Below are 23,474 nucleotides of genomic sequence, written 5' to 3'. Positions count from 1 at the left end.
TTAAATAAACCTAAAAAAATGTTTTTTTTTTATCACCAGTCCAAATAAGCTTTTTTTATATTAAAAAGAAAACATCTCATTTCTCTTTTTCATCTTTACATCCCAATAAGACAACATTAAAATATAAATTTATTTAAACCATCGAAAAACAGTGATTTATCAAATAGTAGGTAGTATTTACTAAGTGAAAAATATAAAATATGTATTACTACAACGTGAATGCCGAATCAATTTAAAAACATTTATGTTTGAATTATTTTCAACTCATATACACACTACAAAATTTCGTATTAAATACGTCACCACGTGCAACATAGATACGTATAACATGTAATATGACTACAATACATCCTCCGTGATATGATCTTGGGTTAGTTGGCTTTCCATTTAGAACAGAATGAAGCGATCCTGAATCAGACGGTTTGTACCTTGTAACTGACGCATGGCATGACGTAGGTAATGTCTGCTAATTGTCGTTAGGATAATATGGGAAATGCCCTCAGGACGTTTGACAGTCCCAGAAAGGATGTAATTTTAATTCCATAATTTTATTAAATACTAAATACGTAAAACATACCTGTAATTTATTTACCTTTATTCCAAACCTTAAAGTGAAGTCTACTCTCTAAGGCATATGCATTTATAAAAATAAAATAAAAATCCTTATCTTCTTTATCTCCGAGCATGGACAAAAGGGTTATCGTGCATTTTTTGATTTCCACATAATTCTACACTATCATCATATTAGAATCATTCCATTACTTGGGACGGTGACAGGAGTGAGACAGACTACGCTCGTGTAGGGCAAGTTATGCATTAGAACAGTGAATAAAATACATATCTGTGCATTTCCGGCGTATGCGTAAAAGTGACACGTCACTTCAAACATGAGTAGCTTAATCTGCGATGCGTAAGGAACGTATTTTGCAATTTAAATAAAGTAATGCACAATGTTAGCGTTACTAATATGAGCAGTTCACACACCCACACATATGAACGTGACAAGTTAATGCTGATATCTCAGGAAATTCAGAAACAAACAGTAAATAAAAATAAATGGAAATGAAAATTTGTCGATTAACGTCAATTTAGCTGAAAGAAGACAATGAAGTTTGATAAAAAGTTTTGCTAAAATTGATTCAGCTATAAAGAAGCATCTTCAAAAACCACTTATTTAGGGATTTTTAACGACAATTCGAAATTATGAAATGCATGCAATTTACATGTTTATTACGATAGAATTGTAAAGTAATTTATAGCTGGCCTACTTTATATACAAACCAAAATCACTAACAGCCTCATATACTCGTGAATACGTTTATAAATAATATATATCTTTTTTTTTAAGTGTATATTCGAAACAGTAGAATGTTGTACTTTATGTTTCCCCTGTATTCCAAATATTTTTGTGAATTGTTTAATTTTATTTTATGTGTGTTTTATTTATTTATTTTAGTACATTTTATTTATTTTGAACAGGATTTTCCTTCAGGCGATGGAAAAATGAACGACTTTTTCGACGTGAGTGACCAAAATTTTTGCAATTCTCCTTCGGATTTGACTAATATTGAATGAGTAACCGAAATGTATAAAACATAACTAATTATATTAACAATCCATAACTTAAATCAAACTGTATTTCCATTTTTCATTAATTAATTGTATTTTGTATTGAGGTGGCTAACAAATAATCAAACATTTATATATTTGCATGTGTGTGGAAAGGCGTATATATGTAAGTATAACAAAGCTTTCATAATCATATATTGAGATTGGAATTTTATTACAGGCAGCCATAGATTTAGTGTAGAAATTAATATTTAATACATATTCATGTTAAAATAAAATTAAACACTGGTCCAGGATAATTTTTGAGTTTATTTATTTAAACATGACTTATTTTTAGAGAACTACAGATATTCTAATCAACAGTTGAAAATACAATTTCACCTGTTAATGAGAACATCTGCAGATATTGAAATTAATCATATTTATATTATTTAACATCAAAACACTTGTATGACTGGTCAAATGCAAGTGATTTATTATAATATAAAAATTATTGCCATTCAAAAATATTTAATGGTAAAAGATTTAGCTTAAATGTAGCATATTTCTATATATGAGAGTGACCAAGTGCATTTGTTTACAAAAACGTGATCATTGACTTTTTGATATCTTACTATCTTAATATTGCCCGAAAAAAATCCCAAAGCGATTTTAAACTTGGAAATATAATATATTGACTTGTTAAAAATGACAAACTGCGTTGATGTTTACTTTTTCGCAAAACAAAGGTGACTTAAATGGCCCTCCTGAACTATTTATAGTTCGTTAGTTGGTCACTTTGTCCTGTACGACTACGATGTATCCGTTATGGTTACGATACAGATAAAATTGTGTTTTTAAACCAGTTCACATTTTATCTGATCTCTGATTACTTTAATAAAGAGATTTGGGTATGTTTTTAATTATATTTTCTTGATTTTGTACATCTATCAGTATCGCTTAGCATCAATGGAAGTTGTTGAATGGTATATCCACACAATTCCCGAAAGCATAAGGGTGAATATACATTCCCGCTAAGGCAATGGCAACGCATCGAACTAATGCTTCAAAGGAGCTTTCTACCTCAAAGGCGGTACATTGATCAGTTTCAAGAACTCAGACAGTACACACCGCAGACACATGCTGTCATTGATTAGCGCTCTACGAGGATAAGACTCACCGATGTATAATTGTGTACGTCGTATGTATAATACAAAGATCTTGTTTATTATGTATGGGTTCATTTGTATAAATAGCCTACCTCTTGTATACACACGTAATTTACGTCTTTTATTAAAGCTCATCTTGAAGATGTTAGCATATTTTAACACATTTTATAAAATGAAGTCGCCAAAAAATAATTTCCTAAATTCACTGATTTAAGATGCAATGAAATGCAAACAAGTAAATAATTTGAAAAATCAACAAAGCAATGTTTCAATTTTATATGGTGTAATACGAATAATACATAAGTATTACCGTTTTGCCAGCCTAAAGGGAGATTTACAGTACTGTATAATTCAGTTATATAGTGTATAAGTTACACAAGCTAGTACAAGTACGGGTACGGAACCTCGAGTGGGCTTTATCCCTTTACCCTTTTTTTCTCTACTGACTGACTTATTCCTCTTCCATTTCCTTTGCCATGTGATTATAATGATCAACAATTTCTAAAACGTGATTTGTTTTTAATTATTTCAAAATTGATTTTTAAAATACCATACCTTGTACAAAAAATAATCCTACTAGCATTTCTTTTGAAAAAGTGTTAAAAAAACTATTCAAATGATTTTTTTTAATGAATGTGTGTGTGAGTGTGTGTGTGTGTGTGTGTGTGTGTGTGTAGGTATGTGTGTGGGTATGCGTGTGTGTGTGTGGATTGAACTTTGCTCAAACACTAACTTAAAAAAGGTTGTTTAATATTTTCAATGGAATTTGTACCGTTCTTATCAATATTGGTCAAATAGAGAAATTTAAAAAAAATCAACAAATATTTCAAAGAAACATTTTATTTTCATATACAAATAAAGTCGTTAAAAATATCTATCTTAATAAGGCAAAGAGAAACATATAAGTTTTTTTTTAAATATCTCTTCAAGTCTCTTTTTAATTTCTCTTTGACATGACAAAAAAAGTGTGGAAAGTACATTAAAAATAAGATGTAAAAAGAAATGAATGAAATAATTGAAATCCGTGATCCTTCAACGTTTTATTAATTCCAGCTTTACGAGATTAAAAGAAATAGAAGCTCAGGCATGATATACCTTCCTTACAAAATAATCTCTTGGGACTAAAGAGTTGAAAGGATGTTCCAGTCGCAGCATCTCTTCCAAATTTAATTCATAAGTCCCCCCACAAAGGTTTTTTTGTATCGTAAAGCAAGATCTTTAAGCTTATTTTCAAAGACTTAAAATTAGTAAAATGTATTACCGAGTTACGAATAATCTGGTATCATACTTTTGCATGCTGAGGATTTTCATGATCAATTCAGGAATTAATCCTGTTCATTTAATTTTTTAATTATGTTTTAACACAGCAAAATAGAATATAAAAGCTCGATCACATTTTTAAAATGTAAATACCGCCATATATTAAAGCTTCAGCGAAAAATCTCCTAGCGCCTTACGTCAAACCTAGAAATAGATTTCTAGACTAAGTTTAAGTGTTTGTATTTTGATCAATTCCAAGGAGAGACTGATAATTCCAATGTTGTTTTGCTGACGTTGACTGACCTATGTTTTGTCATTCTCAAGATAAGCCCAAAGAATCGCCTAATTTTAGGTCATTGGGTCAAAGAAAGCAAGCCCGAACGGCCGATTGAATTGGTCAGTAAACCAAATAGTAGAGTCAAATGATCCACCCCGACTTACATTGGCCCGAATGGCCAACACAGTATATAACTAGCAACTTAGTACATACATTTAGTCGGCTTACGCCAATTTTTATCTGTTTGTAAAAAAATCATATACAGCTGCTAAAGACAGAGTACGTTTTTATTTTTAGTTAAGAGAGTCTTATTTTATTGTACGTACACTTCACACAATGATATTCATTCCTGAAAAGTTTTAAATATATTTTATTTTTAATTAAAAAACTGTCTTTTTTAAATTTTTTTTTATAATCCGCAACTTCAAAATTTTTTCAATCTTATATATATTTCAGTATTTTGTGGTACGACACACTAACCTTCTAGTCAAATATACAAATCTTATTCTTACCTTGACGCATGTTTAATTTATTTTAATTAATTTACGTCCGAGAGAACAAACTAATATCTCGGGGGTGCTTCAATGCTAGACTACTAAACGTACTTTAACATGTTGGCTTTGAAATTTACCCACACATTTTTTTGATAACGTTTAAAAAATAATAAGGCAAGATCAAACATCAAAATATTATACTCTAACAAAATTTATATTCTGTATTTAGTTTTACCGTTATGTACGTAAATTTATGATAAATAGGTATAAGGTATAAGGTTAACATCATTAATATATGCTGAATAAACAGAATGATAATTATGGAACCAAATTTAAATAATTTAAATTTAATAACGCTTAACTATTTTTTGGTATTGAAGTTAATTAGTCAAAACATTTAATTTTGAAACAGTCATTTACACATGATATAGTTTTTTTTTATTGTAATTAAATTAAAAATATTTATTACCATGGAACTGATAAATACATCACGTATTTTCAAATGAGTTTTGTTATTGAAGCAACGTGGCATAGGCAATACACGTCGCATCTATCAGCACTTACACTATTAGCTCTACAAAAAATTCTCGGTTATTGCCGTTTTTTGGACTTGAAATTTGTACCCCACAAATAAATCCTCCATACATTTTTAAAAAAAATTGATATAAAGATGAAATTAGAAGAAAATTCCATTACCTAACTAAGGCCAGGTTTTGTTATCCATATCAAAAAAATATTCATTTATTTTTGTTTACTTGGCAAAAAAAGAGAACTTGAAAAATTGGGATAGCCAAACCTTCTCATATAAAACATCAGAGAGAAACACCTTTCAAGCGTTTTCTACTCGATTTACATTAAAATTATGGTTATTTATGCATGTTAGTATATTAAGTAATTCTTTTCAAATATATGTATATATGCCTATTACTAATATAACAAACATTGAAACATTTAGCTTGTGGGGATTTAGTTAATAATTGGATGGCTGATTATATTAATAAGTTATAGAGATGATAGCTATAAATTTATAACAAATATCTAAAATAAATTATCACAATTATATTTGTTTTGACTTACAAATATGAAATTAATAAAAATATTATTTTGTACTTTTTACTAACATAAGGCTACATTTTTCTGCTATATTATTGTATGATTAAAAATTTCCCCCATTGGAATATTTATCAATTACTGAGTGTTATAAAATTATTGATCATCTATCGAGTGCTTTCTAAATTGAGCCTAATTTGTCTCTTTGAGAATAAATTATGTCTGACTCTCCCATCTTTTTGACTGCTTAAAATAGTTTTCCTTAGCTACCAGGCCATTCCTGAAATACTTAAACTTTCTTCACTGTTTAAGTTGCACGTCCTGGAAATTTACTTTGGCTGACATTTCTTCAGGGTCACTTAACAGAATGCATTTAAATGTTGAAAAAAAAATACGAATAGTCTAAAAACCTAATTTTTTGAATACCTATTTTTCTTCTCAAATACCACTTTAATTAAAAATACACTGTGACACGTGTTTCGATGAATTTAATCATTATCACGTTTATACCATATGGTGTTTTAATAATGATGTTGAACGCCTTAAATTACGCGCCACAAAATATTTTACAAGATATTAGTATTATTCACGCAAAAAATTAGGTTAATAATATTGTTACTACCGAATCTATGAAATATAATATTAAAACTTTCAATCAGATTAGCTTCTTCAAAATATTAAAAAACAATATATTTCTTCATTTGCGAAAGATTATAAAGGTACATGACTTATTACGTTCAAATTAAATACACAATTTGATAATTTTATACGCTAAATTAAGGAATAAACTTTTTAAAAAATATAAATTTTCACACATAAATGTGATGACGACTATTAAAACAATCATAGATACAAGGAATAGCTATATATGATTTCAAGTTAGATTATCCTGTCTTTACACACATGTTTTTACTTATAAAAAGGAATATGTTTGTATATTGGGTAAATATGTGTTAGTTATTGTGTACGGAATATTTTCTGGATGTTAGGTACGAATGGCAATTTTTTTTATAAATCACAAATAATATCATGATTAATTTTATTTGTTTCGATGATTCGATTCTTCAATCATATTTTAAATAAAATAATTATTTTGTTGTTAAATTTAAACATGACAAATTATGGGAGAAAAGACTGTTTTTAATTGTTGCATTTAGTTTGACTATGGAACCTATCTTCCAAAAATAATTGCCATTTTGACCCACTTCCTCGCATCAAATTGACGTGAAATATCACGAAATAGTATTTTTAAACATGCTATTATTTGTATTGAAAATATTAAACAATCAAAAAAACTATCGTATGATCTCGATTCCATAATTCAACAAACGGATGTCAAACCTCAAATTTGCCAAAGTAAACATTCTTTTATCATTTAGTAGTCGAATAGCATGCATATAAAATATTTGAGTTACTTCAATATTTGTTGTATTTACTTTATGTCATACGTCAATCGAGAAAGATGAGTCTCATTTTGGATGACTTCATTGTATCAAATTCGTTCAATCCATTGTAGAATAATGAATATACAAAGATTTTTTATTTTTAACCACTTTTTATTAAATCTGCTATTGTTCCTTGATTACAATTGTTAGTCATTTATTTCTTGACCTTTTCTATGATTTCATTAATTGATTCGGAAATTAATTTGTGATAATAAATATCTGTATGAAATTACCTTTTTTCAAATTCTGCAGGGATTAGACTTTTAAAAATGAACAAAATATTTTGTTTCATAAAGTTTCACTTAAAATTTCACGTAATTTACATAAATACATTAACAAATTGTAACGTAATCTTGCGTTAAATTTAATCATGTACATACATTACATTAATTAACACTATATTATACCAGGTGATGCCCGTTACATATAAAGTAAATTTGTAAACTGGAGAATTTAAGATCATTATTTACATTAAAAGTCGTATTACTCTACTTATCGTACATTTACAATAATATGTACCTACATGGGTGGTTTGTGTAACAATCAAAATATGAATGTAGATTTTCACTTTCAATAAAAAGTTGAATTTTCAAAATTTACGCGATCTGCTGTCAAAACACATTTGAAGATGAATCTAACTAATTTGGAAAATATAGGCTGAGACTGACCAAGTGAGAAGTAAATATTCAAAATATTTACTCACCCTCATCCATACGCAATGCTTCATGTGGCATGAAATCAAATTGATGCTCTGTTTATTTGATCGTTAATTATATGAAGGTGAGTCCTACACCCTAGGAATATTTAAAAACATATAGTCAAATAAGTTTTATGCTACATATGAAGGTGGATTAATCAATCGATTTATAACAATGCATGAACCAAAAAAAAAATTATTTTGTTTTATTGTTTTTAATGTGTTTGATAAACGTGACAGATGATTTTCATGTTCAATTTAGGTAGATTATTTTAAGAACGTATTTATCCTTATTCTTTGATAACGCATAATTTGGTATGAACATGTAACAATTTAATGTTGAATTCCACTTTTACTGTCACAAAAAAAAATAAGCTGACACAATTTTGACTGACCGTAACATTTCCATTTATATATGTTCACAGTTCTCTTACAGGTATGTAGCTTTGTGCAATTATGTATCGTATCGAATATAAATTATTTACCATTACAGTTATCGGCAAACCGTGGCTTGCGAGCCGTATGCAGCTCTTTAGACCCTTGTGGAGTCACAAATCTACGTGATCTACACCCTATTTGTCGGAATATATAATAATTTATAGCACCCAGAGTAGTATTCATGAATCATTTGAAAAAAAAATGAGCGTTTTCTGTTCTTTCCCTTTTTGACTCTACATATTTATGCGAAAAATATTTTTCGAACATAAACCTTATCAAGGTACAACAAGCAATCCTATTGTAAATAAAAATCTGGATTCGTATCTTATTTAGATAAACTTTACGTAGAGTAGCAAATTTTACGTCCGCCTCCGTAGTGTAATGGTCAGCACGCTCGGCTACCGTTCTGAAGGATCCGGGTTTGATTCCCAGGGGGGGTAAAATAAATATGAGTGATTTTTTTACTGTTATATTTATTCAATATCACCCTGGACTGGTACCTGAAGCGGAGGGCTGATCACCTTTCCTTCGTGTGTAAACGATCAAGATAACACTGTGTTCATATGAAGCAGTGCCCTATGCACCATTGGGGTGCGGATAAGGGTTTTATTATTATTATTAGAGTAGCAAAGCCAATGTTTATATTAAATATTTGTCAGTCATTGTCATGATTTATTTTATAGATACCTTACTTAAAAGTTAATTTAAGATACTATGTTCCCAAAATTTTATTTACATTTAAACATTATTACTGAGTTAATAAATAATGTACCTATCCATAAAGTTTTTGTGTTCAAGAAATTTACTCCTCGAAAGAAACCTCAGTCGCACTGTGGATAATTGGTTCTGTTGACTTATGAGTTAGCCGACCACTGCATTAAGTAAACAACAAAAAAAATTATAAATTACTTGAACATTAAACGTTGTTTTCTTTGAATATGCATGTTAATTAAATACCTTAACACAAAAAATGTTAACACGGAAAATAAATATGTATCAGAATCGAAATTTATATTTTTGTTTAATTCTGAGTTTTGTTCCTCGTTTACGATATTCACAAAATGTTGATATAAGATAAATAATTATCATGCCTGCCAATTACTTGGTCGCTAACTATGATAAATTTACTAACGGTAAGTAAATGAATTCATAAATGGTTGATGCAAAGGCAGTTGTAAAATTTCTGAATGGGATTGTGAACAGCCGAAAAAATTGGTCAGTAAATTAGGATCGGTTGCGTTTTTTAACAGCCTATTTTAACACATAATAAAAATACAATACACTGACCATTTGCATTTGGTCTGACTCCGTAGTGTAATGCTTAGCGTGTTAAGCTACCGTGATGGAGGTCCCAGGTTCGATTCCCAGGGGGGGTGAAAATAAATATAATCGATTTTACACTATAATATTTATTTAAGAATATTTCATTAATCGGCAGTCACTTTGTGGTAAAATCTATCCATTTTAGATTATTGTTTTACTTAACAAATACCACTTTTTCTTAAAATCTACTGTGACACGTGTTTCGATGCATTCCGCATCATTGTCACAGTAGATTTTAAGAAATCGTGGTATTTACAAAGGAAAACACTACATAAAAAAAATATTTAATATTATCCTGGTGCGCAGGAGTGATCACCTTACATTTATGTAAGTAGCGATTGAAATAACACTGCGTTAGAACGATGCAGTGCCCTATACACCATTGGGTGTGGATTAGGGTTAGAGGAAAAAATTATAACATCTATGACCCATTATGATGTATGTATGATAACTTTTGACTATAATATCGAGTTCTCATAAACACTGACCAAATAAATACAGGTAAATAATAATTTGAATGCTTGCTATTGACTGAGAGGTAGAGGCAAGACTTTACTGACTGTGTATCAGGTGAAGTATATGTGTTTATACAAATTGACTAACATTTGTGTTTATTTTAAGTAAATTTGGTGGGACTAGCAAAGTTTGCGTTAGGTTAGGTTATATCGAAGGGGGTTTACATACACGACTTCCATTCGCCACTACTCGCCGTGGCTACCTCTCTAATATTTGCTTTCTCTTTCACGGTTCATTAAGAGCATTTTGTAAATAGACTGATGTTTGGTTTAACATTCTAGGTGGATACCGAGGAGGGCGAGGACGGGGTGCCCGGGGGGGAGGGGTCGGGGCGGCTCGACGCGGGCGGGTTGCCGCCCTTCCCTCCGCCGCCCCCAGGACTTGATGGTAATTATTTTACTGGCAACTCTTACACATTTTTTCCTATTATTTTTTTGCATTTCAAAGTAAAAATATTTTTTCCATATAATTTTTTAACATCTCAACATAGATGAAGAAGAATTTGAAAGTCTGGTTATTTGTGGGCTTACAACTGACATAGGCTAGATTAAGTGATTCTACCCATATATATATATTTTTATATATATATATATATATATATATATATATATATATATATATATATATATATATATATATATATATATATATATATATATATATATATATATATATATATATATATATATATATATATATATATATATATATATATATATATATATATATATATATATATATATATATATATATATATATATATATATATATATATATATTTATATATAGTATACACTATATGAGTTATAAGTTTAACGAAAATGCTACTAAGATTTGTTTTTTTAAATAAGTAATTGCTTGTACATTTTATTTTCAATAATTTTTAACCCACACACAATCATTATTGTAGTTAAAATCATGCATTTGAAAATATTCGTATTGTATAATGTTCTTCATTTTGTAAAAATGATTATGTTCAATAGAAATATAATGTTGTCTTTGTTTAGATTATCTACAAAAATTAGAAATACGTAAAGCAATCAATAAGGACTTACCCATAATAAATAATCGACTAAAACTTCGAGTACCCTTTTGAAAATATTCCCATTGTGATTCATTTGTCTTCATCTCTTTCATTTTTTTTTTTTACAAATGTCAAATCGTATTAATTTCATTTTAATTTTAATGACCTGATGACGGAATAATTTTCCGGAACCGGTAAACAAGTGTCACAAATAAGTGTTTTAAAAAAGTGTTATTTATTAAACAAAGTAAACAGTGGATGGTAAGGAGAGTGTTTTAATATAGTACATTTAAAAATTGAATTAATAAAATTGTATTGATGGTTATCAATTTTTATGTACATACATGGATTTTTTTATTCGTTACAGGAAAATAAATGTCTGAAAGTCCTACGATAATTTGTTCAAAATAATAGATTTTTACTTTGACACATATTTGTATGCTGAGCTTTTTTTATTTAAGTTTATATTTCATATAAATGTTCTTTGCATTTAAATCATTCAACTCTTCTACAACTTTATTGCCAAAGCAATAAGTAATGTAATCCAAACTTAATTAATCTTAAATGTATTTGTATAAAAGCGTGAAGGCAATTTTTTTTTTCACAAATGTTGTTTTTTTTGTAAATAAAAAAATATATACATTTACTACATAGCTTTGTAAGCTAATTATTCAGTGTAAATACATCACTCTCAAGAAGCAGAGAGATTTTAAGGATATTCAAAAAAAATAATGTAAAACAAAGTTTAGAAAAGAGAAATAATATATTATGCTATGTACTTTCTGCTAAGTAAGCAAAAACATTTCTCAGGTCTTTGTTTCATCTCCAACAAATGCCGCAAGGATTAAACGGGTAAATAGCGTATATCGTTATTTACAAAGAAAACTACTAAGAAAACCATAAGTAATTACCGCCGTGTTCTACCTGTCTTCTCTTGTGTTTCAAACCCTTAATCATGTCATGACTTTCAACACTATTTGCTAACATGTAACTTACTTAAATAAATTATAACGTACGTATATTTAGCGGTATTAGGTAGTTGATTCTTTTTGGTGAAAATATAGATTATCAGTTCTTAATAAAAGGCAAAAATGCAATTTTTTTTTAATTACAATTAAACTTACTAACGAGTGAAAGTATCTTTTTATTATTTCACTTTTAATCTAAATATAACTCAATTAAAATATCTACCAGTTTCAAAACAAACAACTTTTTTCTCAAGATTAATTAAAACTTGCGTATAATACCATCTTTTGACGAAAAATTCAAATATTTGGTCGGTAGAAAGGATTGGGTAGAAATGTAAAGTGCCTATTTTCAGAATTATTATTTTTGGAACAAGGGATGTTAAGGAGTGGAAATATGAGATTTATTAAGTTTTTAGTGATTTCACAATAAACAAACGAAATAAATAGCTGTGGTTGATATTATATAAAAATATAATAGATTGTTATATATTCGTATATTCTTCCTGTATTGTTGGTGACTTTAATATTATTTTATATAATTGTCATTAAGACACATTTAGCAATAATTGTTTAAGTCTCAAATCGATCAACAATTATATTCCACGTTTCTGTTAATGAAGAGTTCCTGTATCTCTATTTTATGTTTGTCTCAAATATCTTTGTATTAAAAAATCAGTCGTGTCAATTTTTTTTTGTTGGTATTTTAAACTCTATGATTGATGAGATTTTATTTAATTTTTTATCATTGGATAAATCATTTATTTTTGAAAAAAACTAAGAAATGATCATAGAGTGTTTATGAGCGAGAGGATTCAGTTCCTCTTTATTTCTATTTTCCCTCGAGGCGAACAGATCAACAGGATGGCAAATCTCTACATCTACGATTAGTTGGCCAAAATCAATTAACTAGCTCCCGTTTTTCAGCTTGACAAGAATACATATATTAGAGGATCCAAGATGATTCTATTATATCCGTCCCTAAAAATTTCATAAATTTTTAGAATCGCTAAATGATATTTCTTATGATATCTAAAAATTAAATATTTCTCTCTTGAAGCTTTTTGAGACTAAAGAAACAATAAATTTTGTGTTTAAAGATCATCCATTTTAGATTTTGCTGTGAGATGTATAACGTAAATAACTTAATTATAAAACTAGCTTATTATACCTTCAAACTATTTTATATTTAATCTATCTTCATTATGTCCCTTACTAAAATAGTGTACTGTAATCAAAACATAAGTTAATTAGAAAGCAACATATTTCAAATATCTAGTTTGTTGAATTCAAGCTTCAATATGCTATGAAGTCTTTCATTGATCAGGGATTATCCCACTTATTTCATTAATTGCTATAGATTTCCCTCGGGAATGTCTGTTTATTATAAATGAATAAATGGAAACGTGGTATGATTATTGATGTATCTTTTTATTAATATTATTGCATATTTTATTGCAAATATGTGTATAGAAATATATATATATATATATATATATATATATATATATATATATATATATATATATATATATATATAAATATATAAATATATATATATATATATATATATATATATATATATATATATATATATATATATATATATATATATATATAAATATAAATATATATATATATATATATATATATATATATATATATATATATATATATATATATATATATATATATATATATATATATATATATATATATATTTATATATACACAAATATATAAACACATATATATATATATATATATATATATATATATATATATATATATATATATATATATATATATATATATATATATATATATATACATACATATATTTATTTATATAAATAAATATTGTTGTCCGCCTCCGTAGTATGATGGTCAGCACGCTTGGCTACCGTTCTGGAGGTCCCGGGTTCGATTCTCAGGGGAGGTCAAATAAATATTTGTGATTTTCTCTCTCTCTAATATTTATTCAATATTACCCTGGATTGGTACCTGAAGTGGAGGGCTGATCACCTTTCTTTCACGTGTTAACGATCAAGACAATACTGCATTTATATTATGCAGTAGCCTTTGCATCATTGGGGTGCGGATAAGGGAACGAAGAAGTATATATTAAAAATAATAGGTCTTAATAGATAAATAAAATTTAAAAAAAAACAAGTACATATTTCTTAGATTTGTATATCGATTTGTATAGATTTGTATACGAAGGTATTCGAGTTCCTTGAGGATCTTACTTTGGAAACGTTTATAGATTCTATAAAACATAATCCTGTTTGTCCAGACGTCTGTCTGTCTGTCGTCTGTTAAATATACAATTTCAGACAAAATCCTTGCAGCATGGACGATATTTCACATCAAAACATCGGTACCACCTACTCATTGCAATTCAAGTCAGTCTCTTATGCGGTCACCCTGCGAAATGTGAATAATTCTATCAGCGTAATGTATTACGGAGATAGCATTCTTGTTTAGTGTTGTCATTGATCAAAATGATAAAGAGTCCCAGACGCATTAATGTATCCAATTCAAAATGCATTGACCTCTGTGCAGACAATTTAATATTCTACTCTCGAAGATGTTAAGCAATTCCCCGATAAGTGGTGAAAGGAATTACTCAACGAAGGAATGAAGTGTAACTAGATTTACAGAATTGTTTGATGAGATCAGATAATTCTAATACGTCTACAGAAGAATTCATCTCACCAAAAGATGTCTCTAGTGAAGTTCTAGTGATTCAAGAACAATGTTTCAAAATTATTCATATGTATATCGAACTTCCAAGAATTTGAGTTGTGTGGTTGTCAATAATGGGTAGAATGTTACACATGTGTAAAGTGATCACTTAAACCAGCCTATGACGGTCGTCATCCCCGTAAATGCCCAGACTTCCATATTCTTCTTCATCTTTGATGAGATGTCAAAAAGTAATATTCTACATAAGTGTTTTATATTTTTGTTGTTCTATTTGCTCAAAAGTCAAATGTAGTTGTATGTATGTACACATGTATAAATGTATCTATATTTTATAAAACAGTTTCTTCTTCTTACCTTTATCCGCATCAAATGGTGCATAGGGCACTGCATCGTATTGAAGCAGTGTTATCTTGATCGATACTTACATGAAGGCGAGGTAGCTCCTGCACTTCAGGGACCAGTCCAGGGTAATGTTAAAATAAAATAGAGTGTAATATTTATTTTTACCTCCTCTCGTGAGAATCGAGCCCGGGACCTCCAGCATGGTAGTTTAACACGCATACCATTACACCACAGAGGCGATTTATCCAAACACGCTGTGGATGATCCGCATCTCTTGAATTTTTGTGTACAACGTAAACACATACGTATATGTTGATATATGCGACCCATATATCAAAAGTTTCTTCGATGATCTGACTTATACAAACTGTGACAGGTAGATGCAGCTGTAAGAATCGAATCAGCCTTATACAAAATTTACTTTTCCTAGGCATTTTGACAGTGATAGCTTTTAAACCTAGTGATTAATTTTTTGAAAACGCATCCACATCGTAAAAAAGACTTCTTACACTGTTCATGCAGTCCAAAATCAAATACAAATAATATTTACAGTCTAGTATATTTCAAAACACCGTATGATGCGGAAAATAAAATGATGCGCAATGCTTTGAAATACGTGACACAATAGATTATAGGAAAAAGAGGTATTAACTTAGTAACTTAAATTAAAAAAAATGTATAGATTTTTCCACCAAGTGACTACCAAATCAATTAATGAAACTAAAGTTCCAGTGTTAAAAAAAATAATTTTAAACATCGAATCAAATAATGATTTATCTTATATTTTTTTAAATCAAAATCAACTCAAAATACTTTTGAAATAAAACGTATTGGTTATATTTTTACAAAGTAACATTTTATTTAAATCCAATTAAATTTATTCGATATCGTTGAGGTTTTGAGAGAATAATTTATGCAAGTTTTCTCTTTTTATTGGAATTATATTGTTTGTAAATAATAATTAGTAAAGAACGTACATTAGTGAGTTTTATAAGTGATTTGGTAATAAAAAAAGCGAAGTTTTAATTCGAAACATTAAAAAAATAAATCTGTACCTGAAATTTAAATGCTCATTGTGTATTATTTTACTGAAATGCCATATTACAACTTGGAGTTGTTTTTTTGCACACAATTCTGTAAAAAAATGTGATTAAAATTATTCGAGCGTTCGCTATAATGTTTGAGGAAGTCACCATAAAACGTGAAATATTTAGTGTTTTTATGAATCGAAAGCCACGTTTCGGCCGTACTTTCACGATCTCTGAAATATTTATATAAAAAAATATATATAACATTTGCCGAAGGCAGGCGGATTTAATGATCGCGTGCTGAATACAATATTTATGATCATGTGTTGAATATGAAATTATAACAGCCCTCGGAAGGCGAATCTATGAAAACATGCACGTGGACTAGCGCTTTACAGCGCAAACCCATAAAGCCACGCGTTATATTGCTCAAAAGTGACACGTTTATCGCAAATTGTTTCAATTACAACTCTATTTAAAATAGCATTTAGCCTATTTATTATTTGCATGCGGGACTAACTACTTTTAAATCGTCGTTATCGTAAAATTCTGATTTAGATTAAACGATCTCAATATGTTTTCACTTTATTCAACCCTTCAATTAAATATTATTGTAAAATAGTAAAAACGAAGAATGGTACTTTATATATATTCGCAATAGTGAAGATTCTTTCAAGGATAAATACATACGCTGTATTTAGTCCGCCTCCGTAGTGTAATGATCAAAACGCTCGGCTACCGTTCTGGAGGTCCCGGGTTCGATTCCCAAGGGGGTCGAATAAATATAAGTGATTTTTCACTCTAATATTTATTCCATATTACCCTGGACTGGTACCTGAAGTGGAGGGCTGACCACCTTTCCTTCATGTGTTAACGATCAAGATAACACTGCGTTTGTATGATGCAGTGCCCTATGCACCATTGAGGTGCGGATAAGGGTTTGAATGAATGCTCTTTTTTTTAAATTCCAAACGACATGGTAAAGTCTATAGGCCTCTACAGTTTATATGGCAATTATGTTATATTATATATTACAATTAGCAATTGAAAAAAAATATTTGGTATTTATGTATGAAAATATGTAAATTATTTATTCCAAAGAGAAATTTTTATGTCACGTGTCACGTACTTACAGAAAGGATGCTGATAAAAAAAAAACATATAGGTATTTTACTTAAGAGTTATAAAAGGCACCAAACAATGTGGACATTCAAAACTCAACAGCATCGTTAAAGCTGTCTTTATATTCAGTAATGAACAAAGCGATCATGAACGTCTCGTCATCTTTTATTTCATTTTAGTTATTTTGGACTGTATGAACAGTGTTATTAGGAGTCGTGATATGGACTCGTCCTTAAAAAAATGAAAAGATATCACTAACACTTCAAGTGCATGCGCAGGAAAATTAACTTTTCTTTATTCTTCGGATTCGGTTGCAATGGTAGCATAAACCCAGTACTAGCATGAAAAAGGTAAATAACTAAGTTTACTCGTCGATATAAAGGTCGCGTACATCAACAATTAGGCGGAGAATAGATATAGGCATACGTTGTGTACTTGTGAATTTAAAAAAAAAGGGATGCTGATTATTTAGTTTTGAAAGTTCCTACGTCCCGGGTCCCGGGTTCTATTCCCAAAGGGGCCAAAATGTGAGATTTTTTTACTTTTTTTATGTATTATATAACACCTTGCACCTTGAAAGCAGGGCTGATCACGTTTATTGGTGTCGAGCCCCATACACTACGTTATTAGACCCGAATAAGGATTGGAAGAAAAATAAAAAAAATATTGGTTTGCCTCAAAAGACCAACAGTTTTTCTGGTATGGTATTCATAGCTTATCTGAAATATGAGAAAAGTGTGTAGAAGCCGATGGCTAGAACTTTGAATAAGCCAAAAATAAATTTCCCTTGAAAATTACGTGTTTTATTTCCGCATTTATGCATTAAAACCTTATCCACACCAAATGGTGCATAGGGCACTGCTTCATATAAACGCAGTGTTATCTTGATCGTTTACACATGAAGGAAAGGTGATCAGCCCTCCGCTTCAGGTACCAGTCCAGGGTAATATTAAATAAATATCACAACGAAAAAATCACTTATATTTATTTAACCCCCCCTGGGAATCGAACCCAGGACCTCCGGTAGCTGAGCGTGCTGACCATTACAATGCGGAGGCGGCATTTATGCATACACCTGGAATATATTTTTTTTAAATATTTTTACCTATATACCTCTTTTTTTCAATTTTAAACGATGCAATGGGTAAATTATTCAGAATAATTTCTTTTTTTTTCATTATTTGTCATTGCGATTCGTCGGGTTGGGCTTTAACGTCGACAGTAGGGACGAAAAAGTTAGCAAATCAGCCAGTGCGGCTGCGGGTATTATTAAAAAACTTCCATTTAGAATACTCCAGGAAGCCATCGTACGCATCTCTTTCCCGAAAGAATCGTAAAGGGGTTTGTTAGGAAAAAATATTTTCTCCTCCCGTGACAATATAGCTACTCGGTATTTCGATAAATGGCAGAGTGAATTCAAAGTAACGGGGAATATATACTGTTATACCCATCGGATTTGTGTCGGATATATGTCGTTATTTAGTTGGCCCTAGGAATAAACCTTGGATTTTATAAAATTCACGAGAAAGAAACAGAAAGCAATTTTTACAATTCCCTTAAATTATTTTATATGAAATTTATTATTTTTGTCCACCTCCATAGTGTAGTAGTTAGCGCGCTAGGCTACCATGCTGGAAGTCCCAGGTTCGATTTCCAAGAGAGTCATATTAAATATTAGTGATTTTTCACTCACATTTTTAACAATACTTTAAAAAATAAACCAACTCTGTTTTTTACCAGTTTTATATTGGTACATTTTTTCTCCATGCAGTTTCGAAAAGAACCTTGTGATCATCAGGGTTAAACATGTACTCTGATAACCCTGATGATGACAAGGTTCTTGGCGAAACCGGTTGGAGATAATATGTACCAAAAAAATGGTTAAAAACAATGTTGTTTTTAATAATGTTTTTAAAATGTATCACAAAGTATCTGCGAAAAACATTCAAGAAAAAATAATATGTATTTATTATGACCCTGGACTGGTACCTAAAGTGGAAAGCTGATCACCTTTCTTTCGTGTTTTAAACGATCAAGATAACACTGCTTCAATACGATGCAGTGCCCCATGCACCATTGGGTATGGATAAGGGTTACACTACTACTACTACTACCATCACACCATTTCCCCGCAGGGATAGGCAGAAAGGATGGAACGCCACACTCTTCTGTCCTGACATACACTCCTCGCCTCCTTCACATCCATACATCTAGTCATACATTCCCTCCGATTACGCAGACTTTTGACACCACCGGATTTTAGGTTCTGATTGATCTTATCGTGCGAAGTCTTTTTTATGAGAGTTATAAGAAAAATATTTAAGCGAATTTGCATTAAAATTTTGTTTGAGACTGTGCAAATTCTATTGGAACAAAATTTCTTTATAAATCAATGTAAATCGATTAGTATTTTAAGATTGTTTGCAGCGGCCATTGAAATAAATGAATTTTTGATTAATTATATTCGATTGATTTATTTGCAGATTACTCCAGAATGAGGGGAGAAAAGGGAGAGCGTGGACAAAGGGTGAGTCAAATTGCTGTCTCTTTTGTCTATACGTATAAGACGTCAAATCCACTACGATCCAAAAAAGCGCTTTAATAATTCAATTAATATTCACACTTATTTGACTGGTCTTTGTAGTAAAAGTATAAGAGAAATAAAAACGTGTGATAAAAGCTTACGAGTATATGTCCTGGATATGGTCAAACATAGAGCATAAATACAAAAACACTTTATTTATATGACCTCACAATATACTAAGAATTCTCGTTGTTTTAATTAACATTAATAAGATTTTTTAATCATATGTGTAAGTAAGAAATATTTTCCTTTGTAAAAATGTTGATAATGTATGCATAATTATTATGAATAAAAAACGTTTTATAATAAAAAAAAACAATAAACATAAAACTCTTGTTGAATATTTTATTATAACAACATACATTTGAATTATGAATCATTGTTTTTTTTTACTTCTAAAACCTAAAATCCAGTAAAAACACATTTACATTAATTATTACATTTAAATTAAAAAATCTTTGTTAATTAAAACACTTAATTTAAAGTATGTACACTTCTTTTAAAAAATCTAGAACATCTTTAAAACAGAGTCGTTAAATTAAGAATATATTTAAAAATGTATATATTTAGAGCATCCTCTAAAAATACAATCTTTTTTCCTTCCATTTTTGACATTTGAAATAGCTTAGAAAATTTACATGACATCTAAAAAAAGTAAACTGTCATTCGAACCCTTATCCGCACCCCAATGGTGCGTAGGGCTCTGCATCATATAAACGCAGTGTTATCTTGATCATTAACACACGAAGGAAAGGTGATCAGCCCTCCCCTTCAGGTACCAGTCCAGGGTATTATTGAATAAATATTACAGTGAAAAAATCACTTACATTTATAAGACCCTCCTCTGGGAACCGAACCCGGAACCTCCAGAACGGTAGCCGACCGCGCTGACCATTACACTACGGAGGCGGACTACTGCGGAAACTGCCATAGAAGAATATTTTTTATTACATTGTTAAAATTATTTGAAAAAATAGATGGCAAAGTTTTAAACATATGTATGTATTCATTAAAATTTTAGGATAGCCTCGGTATTTCCCAAGTAGGGGGTAAGGGGTCCGATACATATAACTTAGCAAGGTCTATAACATTTGTGAAAAGATCTACATAATGTAACCAAAAAACGCAATATTCTTATTTGATTTCCTAAATCTACTATATTTTGAGCTTTTTCACAAGCATCTTCTATATACAAACCACGCTTGACGGTACCCCTATTTACGCTGTTTCGCTATAACGCTGTTTTAATAGAGCAATTCAGTGATTCACCGAGGAACTGAAAATTGCAATCTTTTACTCGGGGATTACTTTAAATTTATTCGGTCGCGTGTGTGTCGACGCGTGTCGATATATGTACAAAATTACAGTTTTGTCGTTTGAAACGCATTAATTTTTAATATGAAATTGCAATAATTGAACACTGCATACAAAAATGGTCGACATTTTTGCAAGGAAGTGTGTTATTTTTTTGTACCATTATCAAAAATATTTTGAAAAATAAACCCCGCTTAGCTCTGACACGGATTACCCGCGCTAAGCGGAGAATTACTGCAATATCAAATATCCTAGATCACTCCTAGTTCCAATAATCTGAAGCGCAGAATCAATCAGTTTGCTGTAATATTATTAACGATATATGATTATATGTATAATTATATAAATATAGAAAGCACCCAAGCAATGCCCTTAATCAAGTGAGTTTTAGGTGGTAATAGATTTAATATGGACACAGTGACACAAGGGATGCATGGTCCCTTAACGTCTTTATAAAAATTTAAAAAAACATTGGGTAGATATGTGAGTCAAAAGGACATTCTTATCATTATGAAAATGATTTTGATTACTCCAGATTTACATGAATAATTATTGTGTAAAGGAGAATTTTGATTATTGAATGCAAATGATGATAGGAAACATAATAACATTATCTTTATGTTTCGTTTACATTCTAAGTATTAGTGTGTTAGTAATAAAACTAGATCTCGTTTTCTTTATTTAGCCAACAAGGGGAAATGGATTGTTCTACTTCGATTGCCTTTAATCAAATGTGAAACCATCAAGAACAATGGCCGATGAAACAGGCTAATCAGCTTCTATTATGAGTTCATTCCTCGGGAGAGTAAAGAGAGCCACACTAACCTACCTCGGCTCGTTCTGAGGGAGTCGGAATAAGGCCAAGAACATCTTTACACACGGAAATTTTAATCAAGGCTTACGTTCCTTCTGGGGTAGGGTGAATGGAAAAGGTTAAACGGTCAACATTTATTAATAAATAATTTTCATTTCAATAAACGAAGTCTTCGTTAAAACCCTTAAACTGTCAAACATAAATATCTTACCTCTCTTGCGAATAAATTACTTTTGATATACCAAATCTTATGATTAGATTATGATAGATCGTATTAAATAAGGCTTCCTAAGTAAAGTAAGGTTAGCAAAAATTAATCGCTCAGACTCGAAGTATCTACACACAATACATAAATTATTATCAACGGCACTTTTATTGATTGCTTTGGTAATTAATTTATGATATAGCAACCGAAAAAAGTATTTAAAAATTCACAAAAAAAAAAATTTTAATATTATTATTCCATTTCTCACCGTATATTTTTTTTAACTGACACAAATATGTTTAATATTATAACATTTTCAAATATTTTTTGATATCCTGAAAGTTAATTTTTAATCCGGGGATTCTAAAGTACCTGCCACCTGGTCAAATTGGTATTATAAACTTGAGTATGTCACGTTCTAAACACACTTGTAATATTACATCAAAATGCAACAAAAATAAACATTTGGCTTCCAAAGCATACATACTTGTCACCTGCAACCGTGGAACCGAGGAGTGAAATAATAAAATAAAAATATTAGAACGTTACAAGTTTATACGTGGAAAATATATCATCTCCATCCTGCCTTGATTCTTTTTTACTTCGCCGTCCCCTGTGTACGAAAATTTACACATGTCAAAACTTTTTGATGAAAATTGATACTAAAATCGATTTAAAACATATAAAAATATATTTTACTAAAATCAATTTAAATCTGTGTAGATTTAAAATACATTAACATTTCATAATTGATGGCAGCGTCATTTTTGTAATTAAAATTTAAAAAATGCAAATTTATTATCTTTTCTTGAGACTGAATCTCACGTTGTTATTTTCGAAACGCGAGCCATATTTTAACCATCTCTTTCCAGATATATTGACGTACGTACAATGTTCTGGGTTATTATTATGGTGTCTCTCGCATTATTAGGCATATTTGTATTTTTCTGTTTGGTGATGTAGACATCTAGAAATATATTTCATTAGGAATATTGATATTCATCATCTAAATACATACAGAGTATTCGGTCGATTTCTTTTAAGGGGTTTTCTTTTTCTAACCTTGTTTAATATCTGGGAAGAGGGACAAAAACTGAAAAGGTTCTTTGAGGATGTAGGTGGACAACGTGTATTTCAATGTTCTAAGGAC

At 29.9% G+C, this 23,474-nt stretch overlaps 1 protein-coding gene across 9 annotated transcripts in view; it reads left to right on the top strand.

Annotated features, from left to right (window-relative positions):
- Positions 1-23,474, top strand: part of Mp (collagen XV/XVIII-type protein multiplexin) — a 544,075-nt gene that overhangs the window by 414,615 nt on the left and 105,986 nt on the right. For 7 of the 9 annotated variants that reach the window (XM_088262958.1, XM_088262952.1, XM_088262973.1 and 4 more), the window contains 3 exons: positions 1,480-1,521; positions 10,499-10,604; positions 19,891-19,934. In XM_088262958.1, the coding sequence (XP_088119084.1) occupies positions 1,480-1,521; positions 10,499-10,604; positions 19,891-19,934 (192 nt within the window). The remainder of the gene's footprint in view (positions 1-1,479; positions 1,522-10,498; positions 10,605-19,890; positions 19,935-23,474) is intronic. The other 2 variants (XM_088262965.1, XM_088263016.1) reach the window with 1 other exon arrangement.

Source organism: Brachycentrus maculatus, unplaced genomic scaffold (assembly GCF_059751285.1).
Source record: "Brachycentrus maculatus isolate JH-2025_06_01 unplaced genomic scaffold, ASM5975128v1 h1tg000012l, whole genome shotgun sequence".
Lineage (NCBI taxonomy): Eukaryota > Metazoa > Arthropoda > Insecta > Trichoptera > Brachycentridae > Brachycentrus > Brachycentrus maculatus.
This window is presented reverse-complemented; position numbering and strand designations above follow the sequence as displayed.